Source organism: Orcinus orca, chromosome 16 (genome assembly GCF_937001465.1).
Source record: "Orcinus orca chromosome 16, mOrcOrc1.1, whole genome shotgun sequence".
NCBI classification, from domain to species: domain Eukaryota; kingdom Metazoa; phylum Chordata; class Mammalia; order Artiodactyla; family Delphinidae; genus Orcinus; species Orcinus orca.
Genome location: NC_064574.1, coordinates 24,684,498 through 24,707,146, shown reverse-complemented (window position 1 = coordinate 24,707,146; position 22,649 = coordinate 24,684,498). Strand labels below are relative to the sequence as shown.

At 39.0% G+C, this 22,649-nt stretch overlaps 2 protein-coding genes across 6 annotated transcripts in view; both read right to left on the bottom strand.

Moving 5' to 3' along the window:
* TRPC4AP (transient receptor potential cation channel subfamily C member 4 associated protein) overlaps nt 1–13,571 on the bottom strand; it is a 102,915-nt gene extending 89,344 nt beyond the window's left edge. Inside the window, exon 1 of the mRNA XM_049698894.1 lies at nt 13,467–13,571. The gene's annotated coding sequence lies outside the window, so the exon portion shown is untranslated. The remainder of the gene's footprint in view (nt 1–13,466) is intronic.
* A 7,371-nt stretch (nt 13,572–20,942) lies between these two features.
* The window catches only part of EDEM2 (ER degradation enhancing alpha-mannosidase like protein 2), a 48,657-nt gene continuing 46,950 nt past the window's right edge, over nt 20,943–22,649 (bottom strand). For all 5 annotated transcript variants that reach the window (XM_004272761.4, XM_049698897.1, XM_033433586.2 and 2 more), the window contains one exon: nt 20,943–21,506. In XM_004272761.4, the coding sequence (XP_004272809.1) occupies nt 21,006–21,506 (501 nt within the window). In that variant the 3' untranslated portion in view covers nt 20,943–21,005. The remainder of the gene's footprint in view (nt 21,507–22,649) is intronic.

The window sequence follows — 22,649 nt, the reverse complement described above, 5'->3', positions numbered from 1 at the left end:
TAAACTAAGTGTTGTGCAATTTGCAACTTGTCTTTCTCAAGTTGGATCACAAAATCTATACCAGACTGTAATAGCATAAGAAACATTGCTTCTAAAATCTGCAACAGCAAAGATTCAAGGAGAAATCGTCTTATTGCTGACATATTTTTATCAGTTGATGTACCATAAAAACAGTACACACCAAAATACATACCAGAAGATTAAAACGCTTTTGCACAGGGAAGGAAACCATCAACAAAACCAAAATGTCACCTATTGAATGGGAGAAGATATTTGCAAATGATATATCCAGTAAGATATTTGTAAATGATGTATCCAAAAGATACAAAGAACACATACAACTCAACATCAAAAAACAAAATCACTTGATTAAAAAATGGGCAGAGGATCTGAATAGACATTTTTCCAAAAAAGACATACAGATGGCCAACATGCACATGAAAAGATGCTCAACATCACTGATCATCAGGGAAATGCAAATCAAAGCCACAATGAGATATCACCTCTCACCTGTCAGATGGCTATTATCAAAAAGACAACAAATAACAAGTGTGGGTGAGGATGTGGAGAGAAGACAACCCTCATGCATTATTGGTGGGAATGTAAATTGCTGCAGCCACTATGGAAAAGAGTATGGAGATTCCTCAAAAAATTAAAAATAGAACTACCATACAATCCAGGAATTTCACTCCTGGGTATCCAAAGAAAATGAAAACACTAATTCAAAAAGATATATGCACTTCTATGTTCACTGCAGCATTATTTACAATAGCCAAGATATGGAAGCAACGTAAGTGCTCATCAATAGATGAATGAATAAAGAACACGTGACATATATATATAATATATATATACACACACACACACACACACACACACATACATACACACACACCATGGATATTACTCAGCCACACAAAAAAGAATGAAATCCTGCCATTTGTGACAACATGGATGGACGTAGAAGGTATTATGCTAAGTGACATAAGTCAGAGAACGACAAATGCTGTATGATTTTACTTATATGTGGAACCTAAAAACGAAAACAAAGGAACAAACATAACAAAACAGAAACAGAGTTATAGATACAGAGAAGAAACAGGTGGCTGCAGAGGGGAATTGGGAAGGGGAGGAAAGAAATAGATGAGGGAGATTAAGAGGTACAAAATTCCAGTTACAAAACAAATGAGTCAGGGGTATGAAATGTCCAGTGTGGGGAATATAGTCAATAATTATGTAACATCTTTGTATGGTGGCAGATCGTAACTGGACTTAGTGTGGTGAGCATCTTGCAGTGCACAGAAATATCAAATCACTATGTTGTGTAACAGGAACTAACATAGTTTTATAGGTCAAGTATACTTCAGAAACAAACAAACTCAGGAAAAGAGACCAGTTTTGTGGTTACCAGAGGCAGGGGGTGAGGGGTGGAGAACTGGATGAAGGCAGTCAAAAGGTACAAACCTTCAGTTATAAGATAAATTAACACTAGGGGTGTAATGTACACCATGATAAATATAATTAACACGGCTGCATGTTATAGAGGAAAGTTGTTAAGAGAGTAAATCCTAAGAGTTCTCATCACAAGGAAACATTTTTTTCTATTTCTTTAATGTTGTATCTATATGAGATGACGGATGTTCACTAAACTTACTGTGGCAAACATTTCATGATGTTTCTAAGTCAAATCATCATGCTGTACACCTTAAATTTATCCAGTGCTGTGTGTCGATTATATCTCAATAAAATTGGAAGAAAAACAAAAACAAAAAAAATATATGCCAAAAGAATAATTTTTTTTCAGGAGCCATGTGAGCAATTTTCCCTTTAGATAATATACAACCCAATACAATGATAACAAGGTTTTCTCACTGACAGGTACATCATGACTCAGAAAAATTTGCCCATCACAGTATATATATTTTTTCTTTTTTTGAAAATATTTAAGGGACTAAGTCAGCATATCATGTTTCCAAGTATCTTTTTAATATCGGTGGCTTTAAGTTTTCATTGGCAAGTATATCATTACAAATAACACACTAGTATATGTCACTTTTTGGTTTTGCACATTTGATAAAGCCATATATATATGTATACATATATATACATATATATATATGTATACACATATATATATTTGGCTGCATTGGGTCTCCATTGCTGCGTGGGGGCTTTTTCTAGTTGTGGTGAGCGGGGGCTGCTCTTCGTTGAGGTGCACGGGCTTCTCATTGCAGTGGCTTCTCTTGTTGCAGAGCATGGGCTCCAGGCACACGGGCTTCAGTGGCACATGGGCTCAGTAGTTGTGGCTCGCGGGCTCTAGAGCGCAGGCTCAGTAGTTGTGGCACACAGGCTTAGTTGCTCTGTGGCATGTGGGATCTTCCCGGACCAGGGCTCGAACCCGTGTCCCCTGCATTGGCAGGCGGATTCTTAACCAGTGTGCCACCAGGGAAGTCCCAAAAGCCATATTTTTTAAGAGCTGTCTTACTAAACTTACCCTTTCTTTTTAATGAGGCACAAATAAAGGCACCATCTGCTGACTAACGTCAGTACTTTCCCCAATATCACTATTCACTGTTCCCATATTTTTCACCTTCTCATTCTCATTTTTTGTAGCATTAAAATAATTATTTAAGGGCAATTTGAACTAGTGCAATTAAAAAAATGCTACATTTTTCCACACATTCAAGATTTTCCTGATTATGAACTTTCTGAGAAACCACACTGCAAATTCCTAACCAAAACTCACTTGAAAGTCATGGCAATGTTGCCAAAAATAAAATTCTCCCACACTTTCATTCACAACTAACTTCAAATTATGTTGCTATAAAGTTAAACAATACTCAATTCTCCCATTGTAGGGTGATGATCATATTACTGACAGTCATAGACCAGAAAATCAAAGTAGATGCTAGTCCACTGAATAAAACAATCTGCTCCTAACCAATGTATATATTTTTCACATTCCATCTGTGTCTCTCTCCCACAGCATGATGCAGTTAGCCTTAGTATTGCCAATGCCCTTGATTCTTGTCAAGGATCAACGTGATACACTCTAACAATTTCTAATCCATTCTATTTCATTACTGTAAAAGTTAGTTGTGACTCATTATATTTATTTCTTGACCCGCTGAAGGGTCATAAGCTGAGTCTCAAAAACACTGCTCTAAGGCACTAAACAAGCAAGAAAGTTTGAAAGTATATATAAACAGAATAGCTTATGTCTCCGCATGCAGAATGCTTCCTTTGGTAAATTTATTTTCCAGGTATGGATTTAGACCACTCTGTGCCTGCAAATTGCTGCTGCTTCTTGAGAGAGTGTATGTTCTTTTTCGTTTCCTTGTTTTTTTTTTTTTTTGCTTTTAAAAAAAAATTGAGATATAATTCATATGCCATAAATTCACCCTATTACAGTGTACAGTTCAGGGACTTCCCTGGTGGCGCAGTGGATAAGAATCCACCTGCCAATGCAGGGATTGGCAGGTTTGAGCCCTGGTCCGGGAAGATCCCACATGGCGCGGAGCAACTAAGCCCGTGCGCCACAACTACTGAGCCTGCGCTCTAGAGCCCGCGAGCCACAAGTACTGAAGCCCTTGCTCCTAGAGCCGTGCTCCGCAACAAGAGAAGTCCCCGCTCACCACAACTAGAGAAAGCCAGCGTGCAGCAACGAAGACCCAACGCAGCCAAAAAAATTTTTTAAATAAAGTGTACGGTTTAGTAGTTTTTAGTATATTCACAAAGTTGTGTAACCATCAACACTCTCTAATTTTACATTTTCATCACTCACCAAAAAAAACACAAAAAACCCTATGCACATTAGGAGTAACTCCCCATTCCTTCCCCCCTCCCCCTGGCAACTAACGATTTACTTTCTGTCTCTATGGATTTGTCTAGGTTACGTGCTTCATATAAAAAGAACAATATGATAAGTGGTCTTTTGTGTCTGGCTTCTTCCACTTAGCATATATTTTCAAGGTTTAGCCACGTTGTAGTATTTATCAGTACTTCATTCCTTTTTGTGGTTGAAAAATATTCCATTGTATGGATATGCCACATTTTGTTTATCCATTTTTCAGTTTACATATATTAGGGTTTTTTACACCTTGGGCTATTATGAATAATGCTGCTATAAACATTGGTGTTTAAGTTTTCATGTGGGTATATGTTTTCATTTATCTCAGGTATATATAAACCTGGGAGTGAAATTAGTGGGTCATAGGTTATTCTATGTTTAACTTTTTGAGGAACTGCCAAACTGTTTTCCAGACCAGCTTCCCCATTTTGTATTCCCACCTCCAACATATGAGGGTTCCAAATTCTTCTTAACATTTGTCTTTTTTTTTTATTATAGCCATCTGCAATGGACTGAATGTTTATGTCTTCCCAAAATTCACATGTTGAAATCCTAACCCCCAAGGTGATGGTATTAGGAGGTGGGGCCTTTGGGAGGTGATTAGTTTCACCCTCATGAATGGCGTTAGTGCCCTTATAAAAGAGGCCCCAGAGAGATCCCTCATCCCTTCTGATGTGGTTACGGTGGAAAGACAGCCATCTAGGAAGCAGGCTCTCAGCAGACACGGAATCTGCCAGCACCTTGATCTTGGGCTTCCCAGCCTTTGGAACTGTGAGAAATAAATTTTTATTGTTTATAAGCCACTTAGTTTATCGTATTTTGTTATAGCAGCCCAAACAGACTAAGACACTGTCCTAGTGGATGTGAAGTGGTATCTCATTGTGGGTTTGATTTGCATTTCCTTAATAACTAATGATGTTAAACATCTTTTCATGTGCTTATTGGCCATCTGTATACTTCTTTGGAGAAATGTCTATTTATCTCCTTTGCCCATTTTTTGATTGGGTTGTCTTTTATTGTTGAGTTGTAAGAGTTCTTTATATATTCTGGATACTAGACCCTCACCAGATATTTGATTTGCAAATATTTTCTCCCATTCTGTAGGGATAGTGTCCTTTGAAGCACAAAGTTTTTAATTTTGAGAAAGTCCAATTTATCTGTTTTTCTTTGTCTACATGTGCTTTAAGGTGTCTTCTAAGAAGCCATGGCCTAATCCAAGGTCACAAAGATTTATGCCTATGTTTTCTCCTAAGAATTTTATGGTTTTAGCTCCTATTTAGGTCTTTGATTCACTGAGTTAATTTTTTTTAATATGGTGTTAAATAATGGTCCAAAATCTTTCTTGTGCAAGTAGATATCCAGTTGTCCCAGCAAAATTTGTTAAAAATATTCCCCATTGGATTGCCTTGGCACCTTTTTCAAAAATCAACTGACCACAAATATAAAGGTTTATTTCTGCACTCTCAGTTCTATTCCATTAATTCATACATCTATCCTTATGCCAGCACCACACTGTCTTGATTATTGTATCTTTGTAGTAAGTTTTGAAATCAGGACGTGTGAATCCTCCAGCTTTGTTCTTCTTTTTCAAGATTGTTTTGGCTATTCTGGGTCCCCTGACTTTCCAAATGACTTTTAGGATCAGCTTGTCAAATTCTCTTTAAAAAGCAGCTGAATTTTGATAGACATTGCATTCAATCTGTAGACTAATTTGGGTAGTAATGCCATCTTAACAATATTGTGTCTTCTAACCCATGAACATGGAAATATTTTAGGTCTTTAAAGTTTTCTTTTTAAAGTTTTTTTTAGGTTTTAAAGGTTTTTTTTAGGTCTTTAAAGTTTTCTTTTTAAAGTTTTAAAATATTTTAGACACAATATTGTGTCTTCTAACCCATGAACATGGAAAAATTAGGTCTTTAAAGTTTTCTTTTAACAATGTTTTATAGTTTTCAGTGTACAAATCTTCTTGTACTTCTTTTGGTAAATTTACTCCCAAGTAATTTATTCTATTTTATGCTATTATAAATGGAAATGTTTTCTTAATTTCATTTCTATATTGTTAATTGCAAATGTATGGAAGTAAACTGACTTTTGAATATTGATCTTGTATCCCACAACCTTGCTAATCTAATGTTTTTCTTTTATTTGGGAGTGGTGTAAAGATAATGATTAACTTTAGACTTTAAATTAAAAACATGTACCAGTCAGAATGGTCTCTAGGTGTAACAGTCAGGCACCTGACAGGAAACATATGGCTCATTCAAATTAGGAACATTAGAGGAGGGTTTAATAAAAAGACTATTTACAAAGGTATGGGCAGAGTGTAAGAGAACCACAAAGGATAACTCAGGAATCTGGGGCTACTAACAGCACAGCAATTACCATACCCAGCCTGAAAGAACAAGGGAATGGAAAGGTTACCATTTCCTGAAAAGAAGGAGTTGAGAGAAACAGTGACCTTCAATTGAGAGACTAGCCAGCCTGAAGCACCCCGGAAGGAAGGAAGCCAGGGGGACAAATATCATGACATCATTCTACTCCCTTCTGCCAAATTCCTGCCTGGACGCCCCATTGACTGGACCCAAGTAGAAGCCAGAAGGAAAGTGAACCCACTGGGGTAGTTCATACAGGCTACAGGAGTAGAGAACAATTCACCCTCGTGGGGCAGAAAGGGTGGAGAGTACTTCTGGAGGAGCAAATGGAAGATACCCTACAGACTAGGTCATGCCACAGTAACCAGCAACCTCATCAGAATCACTCAAAGAAAGTATAAGAAAGAAAACAATAAAAAATACTGAATCACTATGTTGTACACCTGAAACTAATATAATATTGTAAATTATACTATACTTCAATAAAACATAAAGTACACCTGATTAGTAATAAAATATGAAAGTATTAAAAAAAAGAAAGAAAATAATAAAATAAAAGCAAAAATTAGGACAATAGAAAATAAACATAACAATTGACAGTAACAACCAAGTCAAAAGTTTGTTGCTGGGCTTCCCTGGTGGTGCAGTGGTTGTGAATCTGCCTGCTGATGCAGGGGACACGGGTTCGAGCCCTCGTCTGGGAAGATCCTACATTTCATGGAGCAACTAGGCCCGTGAGCCACAACTGCTGAGCCTGCGCATCTGGAGCCTGTGCTTCGCAACAAGAGAGGCCACGATAGTGGGAGGCCTGCACACCCCGATGAAGAGTGGCCCCCGCTTGCTGCAACTGGAGAGAGCCCTTGCACAGAAACGAAGACCCAACAGAGCCAAAAATAATTAATTAATTAAAAATGAATATCTGTTTATAAAAAAAAAGTTTTTTGCTGAAAAAAGAATAATAAAATTAAAAATCTCTGGCAAGACTAATCAAGGCATAGATAACTAATATTAGGAATAAAAGAGAACAACTTTAGGGCTTCCCTGGTGGCACAGTGGTTGAGAGTCCACCTGCCGATGCAGGGGACGCGGGTTTGTGCCCCGGTCCGGGAGGATCCCACATGCCGTGGAGCGGCTAGGCCCATGAGCCATGGCCGCTGAGCCTGCGCTGTGCTCCGCAACGGGAGAGGCCACAACAGTGAGAGGCCCGCGTACCACAAAAAAAAAAAAAAAAAAACAACTTTATGCTAATAAATTCCTAGAAAAACACAAATTTCTGTGGTGATCATTTTGTTATATATAAAAATATTGAATCACTATGTTGTACACCTGAAACTAGTATAATATTGTAAGTCAATTATACTTTAATTTAAAAAATGCAATTTTGTAAGTTGGGGAAGTCGATGGGATTTGGGGAAGGACTTTCCTTCCTCTCTCTGGCCTAGAATCTAGTGTGTTGACTGATGATCAAGGGTGTCCCTGAGTGTGGGGTGAGCTGGCCTCGGCCACAAAGAAGCCCTGAATAACGAGTGGGGTGGATTGTGGTTCTATGAGCAGCCATAGCTAATGGTAGTTGTTTGTTTCTAGATGTTGTCATGTCCTCAACTTTCAGTCAAGTCTTGTTAAAGGTTATAGCGGTTCTTATATGTGCTGTGGGGAATTAAGAGTAGGTCTAGGTCCCTATTCTGAGGCAAAGTAATAAAAGGAGGGCAACAGGTATCCTTGTCTATCAAAGTGGCCACAGAGGCTTGTCCTGGAACTGCAGAAGATAATCAGCAGCTGAATTAATGAAGGTTCACGGGCAAAGATGAGGCTGGCAGATAAAACCAGACAAGCTGCTGGTAAAAAGTCACCTCCCCAGCTATTAGAGAAATGGTCAATTCAGGGATGGGGCAGGAAATATATAAGATGAGCCTGAAACATCTTCTTTTACCAGAAAGCAAGGAAGCTATCAAGGATGACTGGGGTTGCATTAACAGGACTCAGGAGCTAACTTGAAGAGAGGCTTCCATTGGCCAGAAATGGGAAAATTTGAGTTTTGATTCAGTGGACTGAAAACCATCAAATGAGTTTAAATCCAAGTTCGAAGTACTTTTTATAAAAATGTAATGTATCAATGTAAATTGATACAGCCACTGTGGAGAACAGTATGGAGGTTCCTTAAAAAGCTACAAATAGAACTACCATATGACCCAGCAATCCCACGACTGGGCATATACCCTGAGAAAACCATAATTCAAAAAGAGTCATGTACCAAAATGTTCATTGCAGCTCTATTTACAATAGCCCAGAGATGGAAACAACCTAAGTGTCCATCATCGGATGAATGGATAAAGAAGATGTGGCACATATATACAATGGAATATTACTCAGCCATAAAAAGAGACGAAATTGAGCTATTTCTAATGAGGTGGATAGACCTAGAGTCTGTCATACAGAGTGAAGTAAGTCAGAAAGAGAGAGACAAATACCGTATGCTAACACATATATATGGAATTTAAAAAAAAAAATGTCATGAAAAACCTAGGGGTGAAACAGGAATAAAGACACAGACTTACTACAGAATGGACTTGAGGCTATGGGGAGGGGGAAGGGTAAACGGTGACAAAGCGATAAAGAGGCATGGACATATATACACTACCAAACGTAAGGTAGATAGCTAGTGGGAAGCAGCCGCATAGCACAGGGAGATCAGCTCCGTGCTTTGTGACCGCCTGGAGGGGTGGGATAGGGAGGGTGGGAGGGAGGGAGACACAAGCGGGAAGAGATATGGGAATATATGTATATATATAACTGATTCATTTTGTTGTGAAGCTGAAACTAACATACCATTGTAAAGCAATTATACTCCAATAAAGATGTTAAAAAAAAAAAAACAAAAAAACTTCAGTCACCTTTGGAGGATGCTAGGGAATCTGCTCATTATTTTGAAAACTGGTAAATAAAGGAAAAGAACCAAGACTTTTCTGTATGAACTATACCTCAAGGTAGCCAACTAGTGAATAAGGAAAAGTCTTTCTTTAGAGAAGTATTCTAGCCAAATCAGAATATCATGATATTGTAACCCCTACTGAAATAATGAATGTAGGCAATGGTCAACAAAAGGCTGTTAGTAATTGAGACAACCAGATACATGTGCCTCCTGATTGAAGTACACAACACCATTTATGAAACATTCGTGAAAAATAAAAACAAAATGTAAAAATCTGAATCTGGGGACTTCCCTGGTGGTGCAGTGGTTAAGAATCCGCTTGCCAATGCAGGGGACATGGGTTCGAGCCCTGGTCCGGGTAGATCCCTCATACCGTGGAGCAACTAAGCCCATGTGCCACAACTACTGAGCCTGCGTGCCACAACTACTGAAGCCTGCGTGCCTACAGCCCGTGCTCTGCAACGAGAAGCCTGCACACAGCAACGAAGAGTAGCCCCCGCTCGCTGCAACTAGAGAAAGCCCATGTACAGCAATAAAGACCCAATGCAGCCAAAAATAAATAAATAAATAAATATTTTTAAAAATGGCTCTTAGGATAACATATTCTAAATGGAAAACTTAAAAAAAAATCTGACTCTGATTAAGTCTCTAGATCTTAATATCAATTTACCAAAACAGAAACACCAGGGAGACATTAAACAATCAATTCCACAGGGATGCAATTAGCTAAACCCATAATATGGGAAACTATAGGACAAACAACCCAGTTTCTTCAACAAATAAATTGCTGTGAAAGTAAGAGAGAGTTCAAGAAAATGAAAAGACAAGCCACAGACTGGGAGAAATATTTGCAAGACATATACAATAAAGGACTGTTTTCCAAAATATACAAAGGATACTTAACTCAACAATTAAAAAAACCCAACAACTTGATTAAAATGTGGGCCAAGAACTTAACAGACACCTCACCAAAGAAGACACACAGATGGCAAACAACCATATGAAAAGATGCTTCACATCAAATGTCATCAGGGAAATGCAAATTAAAACAAGGAGATACAATAACTGAGTCACTTCGCTGTACAGCAGAGATTGGCATAACATTGTAAATCAACTATACCTCAAAACAAAACAAAACAACTCCCTCCCCCCTCCCCCCCCCAAAATAATGAGATACCACTACACACCTTTTAGAATGGCCAAAATTCAAAACACTGACAATATCAAAAGCTGACAAGGATGTAGAACAACAGGAACTTTCAGTGCTGGTAGAAATGCAAAATGGTACAGCCACTATGGAAGACACTTTGGTGGATTCTTAAAAAAAACTAAATGTACTCTTACTATAATATCCAGCAATCATGCTCCCTGGTATTTACCCACAGGAGCTGAAAACTTATGTCCACACAAAAACCTGCACACAGATGTTTATAGCAGTTTTATTCATAATTGCCCAAACTTGGAAGCAACCAAGATATCCTCAGTAGGTGAATGATTAAATAAACTGATATATCCAGACAATGTATTTTTTTTAAAAATGAGCTATTGAGCCATGAAAAGGCATGGAGGAAACTAAAATGCATGCTACGAAGTGAAAGAAGCCAATCTGAAAAGGCTATATATTGTATGACATTTTGGAAGGTAAAATCATGGAGACAGTAAAAAGATCAGTGGTTACCAGGGGTTAGAGAGAGGAAGGGATGAAAAGGTGGAGCACAGAGGGTTTTTAGGGCAGTGAAACTACTCTGTATGATACTATAATGGTGGACACACATCATTATACATTTGTCAAAACCCATACATACAATGTACAACACCAAGAATGAATCATAATGTAAACTATCAACGTACAACCTCCCAAGACTGAATCAAGATGAAATAGAAAATATTAAAAGATCGATTACCAGTAATGAAATTGAATTAGTAATTTAAAAAAAAAACTCACAACAAACAAAAGTCCAGGACCAGATGACTTCACAGGTGAATTCTACCAAACGTTTAAAGAAGAGGTAATACCTATCCTTCGCAAACTATTCCAAAAAACTGAAGAGGAAGGAATGCTTCCAAACTCATTCTACTAGGCCAGTATCACCCTGATACCAAAACCAGACAAAGGCACACACAAAAAAGAAAGGTACAAGCCAATATCACTGATAAACATGCAAAAATCCTCAACAAAATATTAGCAAACTGAATTCAACAATATATTAAGAAGATCATACACCATGATCAGGTGAGATTTATCCCAGGGATGAAAGGATGGTTCAATATCCATAAATCAATGTGATACATAAACAAATTGAAGGATAAAAATGATATGATGATCTCAATAGATGCAGAAAAAGCTTTTGACAAAATTCAACATCCATTTGGCTGCTCTCACCTTCTGAGACAGCCCACACTCTGTGGAGACTTTCTCCCAGGGCTGCTCTCACTTTTTAAAAAAAAATAAATCTATTTATTTATTTATTTTTGGCTGCATTGGGTCTTCGTTGCAGTGTGCGGACTTCTCATTGCGGTGGCTTCTCTTGTTGCAGAGCATGGGCTCTAGGCACACAGGCTTCAGTAGTTGTGGCGCACAGGCTCAGTAGTTGTGGCTCGTGGGCTCTAGAGCGCAAGCTCAGTAGTTGTGGCGCACAGGCTTAGTTGCTCCACGGCATGTGGGATCTTCCCGGACCAGGGCTCAAACCCACATCCCCTGCATTGGCAGGCGGATTCTTAACCACTGCACCACCAGGGAAATCCTGCTCTCACCTGCTCTCACCTTTTGAGATGGACTGCATTCTGTCTATGGAATGTGTATCTCTGCTTTCACTTTACTATGGCTTGCTCTTCAATTCTTTCCTGTGTGAAGCCAAGGACTCTCACTTGGTGGCCTGTCCCAGGAACTTGCCTGAGACCTGAGACATGACCATCCTCTTGTGCCCCATTTTCCTGCAACATCTTTACAAAGGAAGAGGAAGAAGTTGGTCTTCTCCCCCTCCCAACTTTTCCTTTGATTATAAAGATGTAGCCCACTTAGTTCTCAGGGCAGAGCCCTCTTGCCTGCCCACTTGTATCCTTTATGAGCATCCTAAATTATAAATCTACTTCTTGCCTATCAAAAAATATTCAACATCCATTTACGATAAAAACTCTCAACAAAGTGGGTATAGAAGGAACATATCTCAACATAATAAAGGCCATATATGACAAATCTACCATCAATATCATACTCAATGATGAAAAGCTGAAAGCACTTGCTGTAAGATAAGGAACAAGGCAAGGATGCCCACTCTTGCCACGTTTATTCAACACAGTATTGGAAGTTCTAGCCACAGCAATCAGACAAGAAAACAAAATAAAAGGAATCCAAATTGGAAACGAAGAAGTAAAACTGTCACTGTTCATAGATGACAAGATATATCTATAGAATCTATATATAGAAAATCCTAAAGATACCACCAAAAAAACTATTAGAACTAATAAATGAACTTTCTCATACCATGTTCAAAAAGAAACTCAAAATGGGTTAAAGACTTAAACATAAGACCTGAAACTGTAAAACTCCTACAAGAAAATATAGGCAGTATGATCTTTGATACTGGTTTTAACAATATATTTTTGTTTTGGATATGTCTCCTTGGGCAAGGGAAACAAAAGCAAAAATAAATAAATGGGACTACATCAAACTAAAAAGCTTTTGTACAGAGAAGGAAACTATAACAAAACAAAAAGGCTGCCTACTGAATGGGAGAAGATGTTTGCAAACAATATATCTGATAAGGGGTTAACATCCAAGAGGTACAAAGAACTCACACAACTGAACATCAAAAAAACATACAGAGATTGGTTCAAAATGGTGGAGTAGAAGGACATGCGCTCACTCCCTCTTGTGAGAGCACCAGAATCACAACTAACTGCTGAACAATCATCGACAGGAAGACAATGGAATTCACCAAAAAAGATACCCCACATCCAAAAACAAAGGAAAAGCTGCACTCAGACAGTAGGAGGGGCGCAATCACAATAAAATCAAATCCAATAACCGCTGGGTGGGTGACTCACAAACTGGAGAACAATTATACCACAGAAGTCCACCCACTGGAGTGAAGGTTCTGAGCCCGATGTCATCCTTGCCAACCTGGGAGTCCGGCAATGGGAGGAGGAATTCCCAGAGAATCAGACTTCGAAGCCTAGGGGATTTGATTGCAGGACTTCGAAAGGACTGGGGGAAACAGAGACTCCACTCTTGGAGGGCACACACAAAGTAGTGTGTGCATCAGGACCCAGGGGGAATGAGCAGTGATCCCATAGGAGACTGAACCAGACATACCTGCTAGTGTTGGAGGGTCTCCTGCAGAGGCAGGGGGTGGCTGAGGCTCACCGCAGGGACAAGGACACTGGCAGCAGAAGTTCTGGGAAGTACTTCTTGGCATGAGACCTCTCGGAGTCCACCATTAACCCCACCAAAGAGCCTGTAGCCTCCATTGCTGGGTCGCCTCAGGCCAAACAACCAACAGGGAGGGAACTCAGCCCCACCCATCAGCAGACAACCAGATTAAAGTTTTACTGAGCTCTGCCCACCAGAGCAACAGCCAGTTCTACCCACCACCAGTCCCTCCCATCAGGAAGCTTGCACAAGCCTCTTAGATAGCCTCATCTACCAGAGGGCAGATAGCAGAAGCAAGAAGAACTACAATCCTGCAGCCTGTGGAACAAAAACCACATTCACAGAAACATAGACAAGATGAAAAGGCAGAGGGCTATGTACCAGAAGAAGTAAAAAGATAAAACCCCAGAAAAACAACTAAATGAAGTAGAGATAGGCAATCTTCCAGAAAAAGAATTTTGAAAAATGACAGTGAAGATGATCCAGGACCCTTAAAAGAATGGAGGCAAAGATCGAGAAGATGCAAGAAATGTTTAACAAAGACCTAGAAGAATTAAAGAACTAAATAACAAACAAACAGACATGAACAATACAATAACTGAAATGAAAACTACACTAGAAGGAATCAATAGCAGAATAACTGAGGCAGAAGAACGGATAAGTGATCTGGAAGACAAAATGGTGAAATTCACTGCCGCAGAACAGAATAAAGAAAAAAGAATGAAAAGAGATGAAGACAGCCTAAGAGACCTCTGGGACAACATTAAACACACCAACATTCGCATTATAGGGGTCCCAGAAGGAGAAGAGAGAGAGAAAGGACCTGAGAAAATATTTTAAGAGATTATAGTGGAAAACTATAATCTCTTAAAATATTTTCTCAGGGGCTTCCCTGGTGGCGCAGTGGTTGAGAGTCCGCCTGCCAATGCAGGGGACACGGGTTTGTGCCCCGGTCCGGGAGGATCCCACATGCCGCGGAGCGGCTGGGCCCGTGAGCCATGGCCGCTGAGCCTGCGCGTCTGGAGCCTGTGCTCCGCAACGGGAGAGGCCACAACAGTGAGAGGCCCGCATACCACCAAAAAAAAAAAAGAAATTTCTCAGGTCCTTTCTCTCTCTCTTCTCCTTCTGGGACCCCTATAATGCAAATGGGAACATGGAAAAGGAAATAGCCACCCAAGTCCAGGAAGCTCATAGAGTCCCAGGCAGGATAAACCCAAGGAGAAACATGCCGAGACACACAGGTTATCAAACTGACAAAAATTAAAGACAAAGAAAAATAATTAAAAGCAGCAAGGGAAAAATGACAAATAACATACAAGGGAACTCCCATAAGGTTAACAGCTGATTTCTCAGCAGAAACTCTGCAAGCCAGAAGGGAGTGGCATGATATACTTAAAGTGATGAAAGGGAAGAACCTACAACCAAGAGTACTCTACCCAGCAAGGACCTCATTCAGATTCGATGGAGAAATCAAAAGCTTTACAGACAAGTAAAAGCTAAGAGAATTCAGCACCACCAAACCAGCTCTACAACAAATGCTAAAGGAACTTCTCTCAGTGGGAAACACAAGAGAAGAAAAGGACCTACAAAAACCAACCCAAAACGATTAAGAAAATGGTCACAGGAACATACATATTGATAATTACCTTAAATGTGAATGGATTAAATGCTCCAACCAAAAGACACAGGCTCGCTGAACGGATACAAAAACAAGACCTGTATATATGCTGTCTACAAGAGTCCCACTTTTACCTAGGGACACATACAGACTGAAAGTGAGGGGATGGAAAAAGATATTCCATGCAAATGGAAATCAAAAGAAAGCTGGAGTAGCAATACTCATATCAGATAAAATAGACTTTAAAATAAAGAATGTTACAAGAGACAAGGAAGGACGCTACATAATGATCAAGGGATCCATCCAAGAAGAAGATATAACAATTATAAATATATAAGCAACCAACATAGGAGCACCTCAATACATAAGGCAAATGCTAACAGCTATAAAAGTGGAAAATGACAGTAACACAATAATAGTGGAGGACTTTAACACCTCACTTACACCAATGGACAGATCATCCAGACAGAAAATTAATAAGGAAACACAAGCTTTAAATGACACAATAGACCAGATAGATTTAACTGATATTTATAGGACATTCCATCTGAAAACAGCATATTACACTTTCTTCTCAAGTACACACGGAACATTCTCCAGGATAGATCACATCTTGGGTCACAAATCAAGCCATGGTAAATTTAAGAACACTGAAATCATATCAAGCATCTTTTCTGACCACAACGCTACGAAATCAGAAATAAATTACAGGGAAAAAAACATAAAAATCACAAACACATGGAGGCTTAACAATACGTTACTAAATAACCAAGAAAGCACTGAAGAAATCAAAGAGGAAATCAAAAACTGCCTAGAGACAAATGACAATGAAAATACGACAATCCAAAACCTACGGGATGCAGCAAAAGCAGTTCTCAGAGGGAAGTTTATAGCAATATAATCCTACCTCAAGAAACAAGAAAAGGGCTTCCCTGGTGGAGCAGTGGTTGAGAGTCCGCCTGCCGATGCAGGGGACATGGGTTCGTGCCCTGGTCCGGGAAGATCCCACATGCTGCGGAGCGCCTGGGCCCGTGAGCCATGGCCGCTGAGCCTGTGCGCCCAGAGCCTGTGCTCCACAACAAGAGAGGCCACACAGTGAGAGGCCCACATACTGCAAAAAAAAAAAAAAAAAAAGAAACAAGAAAAATCTCAAATAAACAATCTAACCTTACACCTAAAGGAACTAGAGAAAGAAGAACAAACAAAACCCAAAGTTAGTGGAAGGAAAGAAATCATAAAGATCAGAGCAGAAATTAAAGAAACAGAAACAAAAAAAACAATAGCAAAGATCAGTAAAACTAAAAGCTGGTTCTTTGGGAAGATAAACAAAACTGATAAACCTTTAGCCAGACTCATCAAGAAAAAGAAGGAGAGGACTCAAATCAATAAAATTAGAAATGAAAAAGGAGAAGTTACAACAGACACCGCAGAAATACAAAGCATCCTAAGAGACTACTACAAGCAACTCTATGCCAATAAAATGGACAACCTGGAAGAAATGGACAAATTCTTAGAAAAGTATAACCTTCCAAGACTGAACCAGGAAGAAACAGAAAATAGGAACAGACCAACCACAAGTAATGAAATTGAAACTGTGATTAAAAATATTCCAACAAACAAAAGTCCAGGACCACATGGCTTCAGAGGTGAATTCTAACATTTAGAGAAGAGCTAACACCCATTCTTCTCAAATTCTTCCAAAAAACTGCAGAGGAAGGAACACTCCCAAACTCATTCTACAAGGCCACCATCACCCTGATACCAAAAACAGACATAGATATTACAAAAAAAGAAAATTACAGACGAATAGCACTGATGAGTATATATGCAGAAACCCTCAACAAAATACTAGCAAACAGAATCCAACAACACATTAAAAGGATCATATACCACGATCAAGAGGGATTTATCCCAGGGATGCAAGGATTCTTCAATATACATAAATTAATAAGTGTGATAAACCACATTAACAAATTAAAGAATAAAAAGCATGTGATTATCTCAACAGATGTAGAAAAAGCTTTTGACAAAATGCAACACCCATTTATGATTAAAAACTCGCCAGAAAGTGGGCATAGAGGGAACCTACCTCAACATAATACAGCCCATATACAACATACCCACAGCAAACATCATTCTCAATCGTGAAAAACTGAAACCATTTCCTCTAAGATCAGGAACAAGACAAGGATGTCCACTCTCGCCACTATTATTCAACATAGCTTTGGAAGTCCTAGCCATGGCAATCAGAGAAAAAAAAGAAATAAAAGGAATCCAAATCAGAAAAGAAGAAGTAAAGATGTCACTGTTTGCAGATGACATGATACTATACACAGACAATCTGAAAGATGCCACCAGAAAACTACTAGAGCGAATCAATGAATTTGGTAAAGTTGCAGGATACAAAATTAATGCACAGAAATCTCTTGCATTCCTATACACTAACAATGAAAGATCAGAAAGAGAAATTAAGAAAACAATCCCATTCACCACTGCAACAAAAAGAATAAAATACCTAGGAATAAACCTACCTAAGGAGATAAAAGACCTGTACTCAGAAAACTATAAAACACTGATGAAAGAAATTAAAGATGACACAAACAGATGGAGAGATATACCATGTTCTTGGATTGGAAGAATCAATATTGTGAAAATGAGTATACTACTCAAAGCAATCTACAGATTCAGTGCAATCCCTGTCAAATTACCAGTGGCATTTTTTACAGAACTCGAACAAAAAATCTTAAAAATTTTATGGAAACACAAAAGACCATGAATAGCCAAAGCAATCTTGAGGGAAAAAAATGGATCTGGAGGAATCAGAGTCCCTGACTTCAGACTATACTACAAAGCTACAGTAATCAAGACAATCTGGTACTGGCACAAAAACAGAAATATAGATCAATGGAACAGGATAGAAAGCCCAGAGATAAATCCACTCACCTATGGTCAACTAATCCATGACAGAGGAGGCAAGGATATACAATAGAGAAAAGACAGTCTCTTCAATAAATGGTGCTGGGAAAACTGTGCAGCTACATGTAAAAGAATAAATTTGGAACACTCCCTAACATCATACACAAAAATACACTCCAAATGGATTAAAGACCTAAATGTAAGATCAGACACTATAAAAACTCTTAGAGGAAAACATAGGCAGAACACTGTATGACATAAATCTTTTTTGACCCACCTCCTTGAGTAATGGAAATAAAAATAAAGAAATGGCACCTAATGAAACTTAAAAGCATGTGCACAGCAAAGGACACTATAAACAAGATGAAAAGACAACCCTCAGAATGGGAGAAAATATTTGCAAATGAATCAATGGACAAAGGATTAATCTCCAAAATATATAAACAGCTCATGCAGCTCAATATTAAGAAAACAAACAACATAATCAAAAAACAGGCAGAAGACCTAAATAGCCATTTCTCCAAAGAAGACATACAGATGGCCAAGAGGCACATGAAAAGCTACTCAACATCACTAATTATTAGAGAAATGCAAATCAAAACTACAATGAGGTATTTCCTCACACTGGTTAGAATGGGCATCATCAGAAAATCTACAAACAACAAATGCTGGAGAGGATGTGGAGAAAAGGGAACCCTCTTGCACTGTTGGTGGGAATGTAAATTGATACAGCCACTATGGAGAACAGTATGGAGGTTCCTTAAAAAACTAAAAATAGAATTACCATATGACCCAGCAATCCCACTACTGGGCATATACCCAGAGAAAAACGTAATTCAAAAAGACACATGTACCCCAATGTTCATTGCAGCACTATTTACAATAGCCAGGTCATGGAAGCAACCTAAATGTCCATCGACAGAAAAATGGATAAAGAATATGTGGTACATATATACAATGGACTATTACTCAGCCATAAAAAGGAATGAAATTGGGTCATTTGTAGAGACGTGGATGGACCTAGAGACTGTCATACAGAGTGAAGTAAGGCAGAAAGAGAAAAACAAATATTGTATACTAACACATATATGTGGAATCTAGAAAAATGGTATAGATGAACCGAATTGCAAGGCAGAAATAGAGACACAGATGTAGAGAACAAACGTATGGACACCAAGGGGGGAAAGTGGGGGTGGGGTGCGGTGGTGGTGGGATGAATTGGGAGATTGGGATTGACATGTATACACTAATATGTATAAAATAGATAACTAATAAGAACCTGCTATATAAAAAAATAAAATAAAATTCAAAAAAAGAATATATAATCTTTTGTATGTATTCAATATTACATGAACATTAAATGAATATAATGCAAAAACAGACAACCCAATTAAATAATGGAAAGAGAACCTGAATAGACATTTTTCTAAAGAAGACATACAGATAACCAACAAACACATGAAAAGATGCTCACCATCACTGATCATCAGGAAATGCAAATCAAAGCACAATGAGATATTACCTCACACCTGTCAGAATGGCTATCATCAAAAAGACAACAAATAACAAGTGTGGGCGAGGATGTGGAGAAAAGGGATCCCCTGTGCACTGTTGGTGGGAATGTAAATTGATGCAGCCACTGTGGAAAACAGTATGGAGATTCCTCAAAAAAATAAAAATAGAACTACCATAAGATCCAGCGATTCCATTTCTGGGCATTTATTTGAAATAAACAAAAACACTAATTTGAAAAGATTATGCATGCCTATGTTCATTGCAGCATTAGTTACAATAGTCAAGATATGAAAGCAACCTAAATGTCCACCAATAGATGAATGGATAAAGATGTGGTTTGGACGAAGTGAGAGAGTGGCATGGACATATATACACTACCAAATGTAGAATGGATGGCTGGTGGGAAGCAGCTGCATAGCACAGGGAGATCAGCTTGGTGCTTTGTGACCACCTAGAGGGGAGGGATAGGGAGGGTGGGAGGGAGACCCAAGAGGGAGGGGATATGGGAATATGTGTATACGTATGGCTGATTCACTTTGTTGTACAGCAGAAGCTAACGCACCATTGTAGAGCAATTATACTCCAATAAAGATGTTGAAAATAAAAAAGATGTGGTTTGTGTACACACACACACACACACACACACACGTGTGCACACGCAGTGGAATATTTACTCAGCCACAAAAAAGAATGAAATCTTGCCCTCTGTAAAAATATGGATGGACCTAGATGGTATTATGTTAAGGGAAGAAAGTCAGAGAAAGACAAATACCATATGATTTCACTTATGTGAAACATAAAAAAACAAAACAAATGAACAAACATAACAAAACAGAAACAAACTCAAACTGGTGGTTGCCAGAGGGGTGGTGGGGTGGGGGGAAGAATGAAATACGTGAGGGAGATTAAGAGGTACAAAATTCCAGTTATAAAATAAATAAGTCACAGGGATGTAATGTATAGCACAGGGAATATAGTCAGTAATACTGTGATAACTTTGTATGGTGACAGATGGTAGCTAGACTTATCGTGGTGATCATTTTGTAATGTATAAAAATATCTAATCACTATGTTGTACACCTGGAACTTATGTAATTTTGTAAGTCAACTATACTTCAAATAAAAAGTAAAAAATGAAAATCCCTCCCCCCCAGAAAAGAACTAACAAATACATTTATAACACCCTCCAGAAAATGGGAACTTTGAAAGGAAGGGAGATTCAATTATCAACCCCTGGAGTCTTTTATGTTTAGCTGTTTCTCCAACTGTATGAGAAAAACAAACTAGATTCGCAATTGTTTTTAGCCATGAACCCTTTCTTTGAATGAAATCTCATGAAATGATCCAATATGTAAAATAGAAAACCATGATCATCAAAAGCAGATTTATTGTTATAGTTTAGTTTCAGAAACAAACAAAGTATCATCCAGTGGTTATGAGGAATCTAGGAAAACCTGTCCCAGTAATGCCAACTTTGAGGTAAAGGGCTGACTAGGGCAGCTGAGAAGTGGGATTTTCTGCTTGGTGGGCTTCTTCTCCCTTGCCTGGTCATAGTTTTCAGGGGAGGACAATGTCCCTGGCCCTGTTGGGGGTTCCCATGGCCCTGAGCTCATTGTTTTTTTCTGAAATCTCGACCTATTCCGTTTGAGAGAGTAGAATTCCCTCATCAGATCTTCTACTTCCCACTGCTCTTCCTTCAGCCTCCGGCAGCAGTGCAGGGCGGCGGGGTCAATGGGGTGTGCTTCAGTGTTGAAGATATAACCCCCTGCCCCCAGGATGCACTCCCCGTAGGGGGTTATCACCGCATCGAAGGTGGAGCCATTGTTGTGGATGAAGTTGGTCGGGTCAAACAGCAGGTAGAGGTATTTCACGGTCTCGGCCAGGAAGAAAGACTCCATGCGGTTGTCAAGCTTGTGGTCTCGCAGATCTTTGATCTGCCACGTGGGGGAGGGAAGCAAGTCAGACCAGCATCACAGTACAGCAGAAAGGGTCAGGGGACCCTGTCAGGCATTCCCGCTCTGCCACTAGGTGACTGCAGGCCTTTGGGCAAATCACTTAACTTTCCAGAACTTTGTCCCTAAAGTATATTTATATCATAAATCTTACCTGTCACTCCTTCACGGAAAACCCTCTGTTGACATCCCATTGCCCACAGACTAAAATCAAAGTCCTTATCGTGGCCTAACAGGTCCTTGGTGATCTGGCTTCTGCTCCCTCCCTGACCTCATCTCTTCCTGCTCTCTCCCTGGTTCTCGCAGGTCCAGCCACATGGCCTTTCTGTTCTGTGAACAAGCACATGCCCAGCCCGGTTCTTTTCACTGGTGTCCTCGCAACCTGGAGCACTCCTCCTTCAGATGCCCTCCCACTCTTTCACTTCCTTCAGGTCTCTGCTCAAATGCTACCTCATCAGAATGGTCTTCCCTGGCCCCCCTACATGATACAACAATCTCCTAACCCCTTTATCTTACCCTTTTGTGACTCTAGACATTGATCTAATCATTCTTCTTAATGATGTAAAAATGTAGCATCATTTACTTAGCTAATCCTCCCTTGACAGACATTAAGGAGGTTACCAAGTTTTTTGCTCTTATAAACAACTAATTAGGAGTCTTTATGAAGAGAAATTCATACTGAGTTTACAGTCGGGGATGAGTAAGTTTACTTGCTACAAATATTTATTTTAGCTTCTCAGAATTAGCAATACATTTTCTTAAACGAAACTAATTCTCAGTAGACATCTATTTTACACCAAAAAAATGTGACTAAAACATGGACTTGATGTACCAAGAATTATTATTCTCTTGCCCTGTTTGCCAAAGGCCAAGGAGTCAGTTGCCTGTTCCCATCATTCGCCTTGGAAGGGCTCCAAGAGACTTCATTTTCATGGAAATAAGTCAAGAGTTCCTAAGGGCCCAACGGGCTCATCCACTTTGGCTTTTCATAAAATACAACATATTAGAAACTAAAACATATCATTGCTGTATATTTCTCCTACACATATAGGTCTTTTCTTTAAAAACATGTATCTATGTTTTACTTATAGAATATAATCACATTACAACTTTTTGAAAAATAAG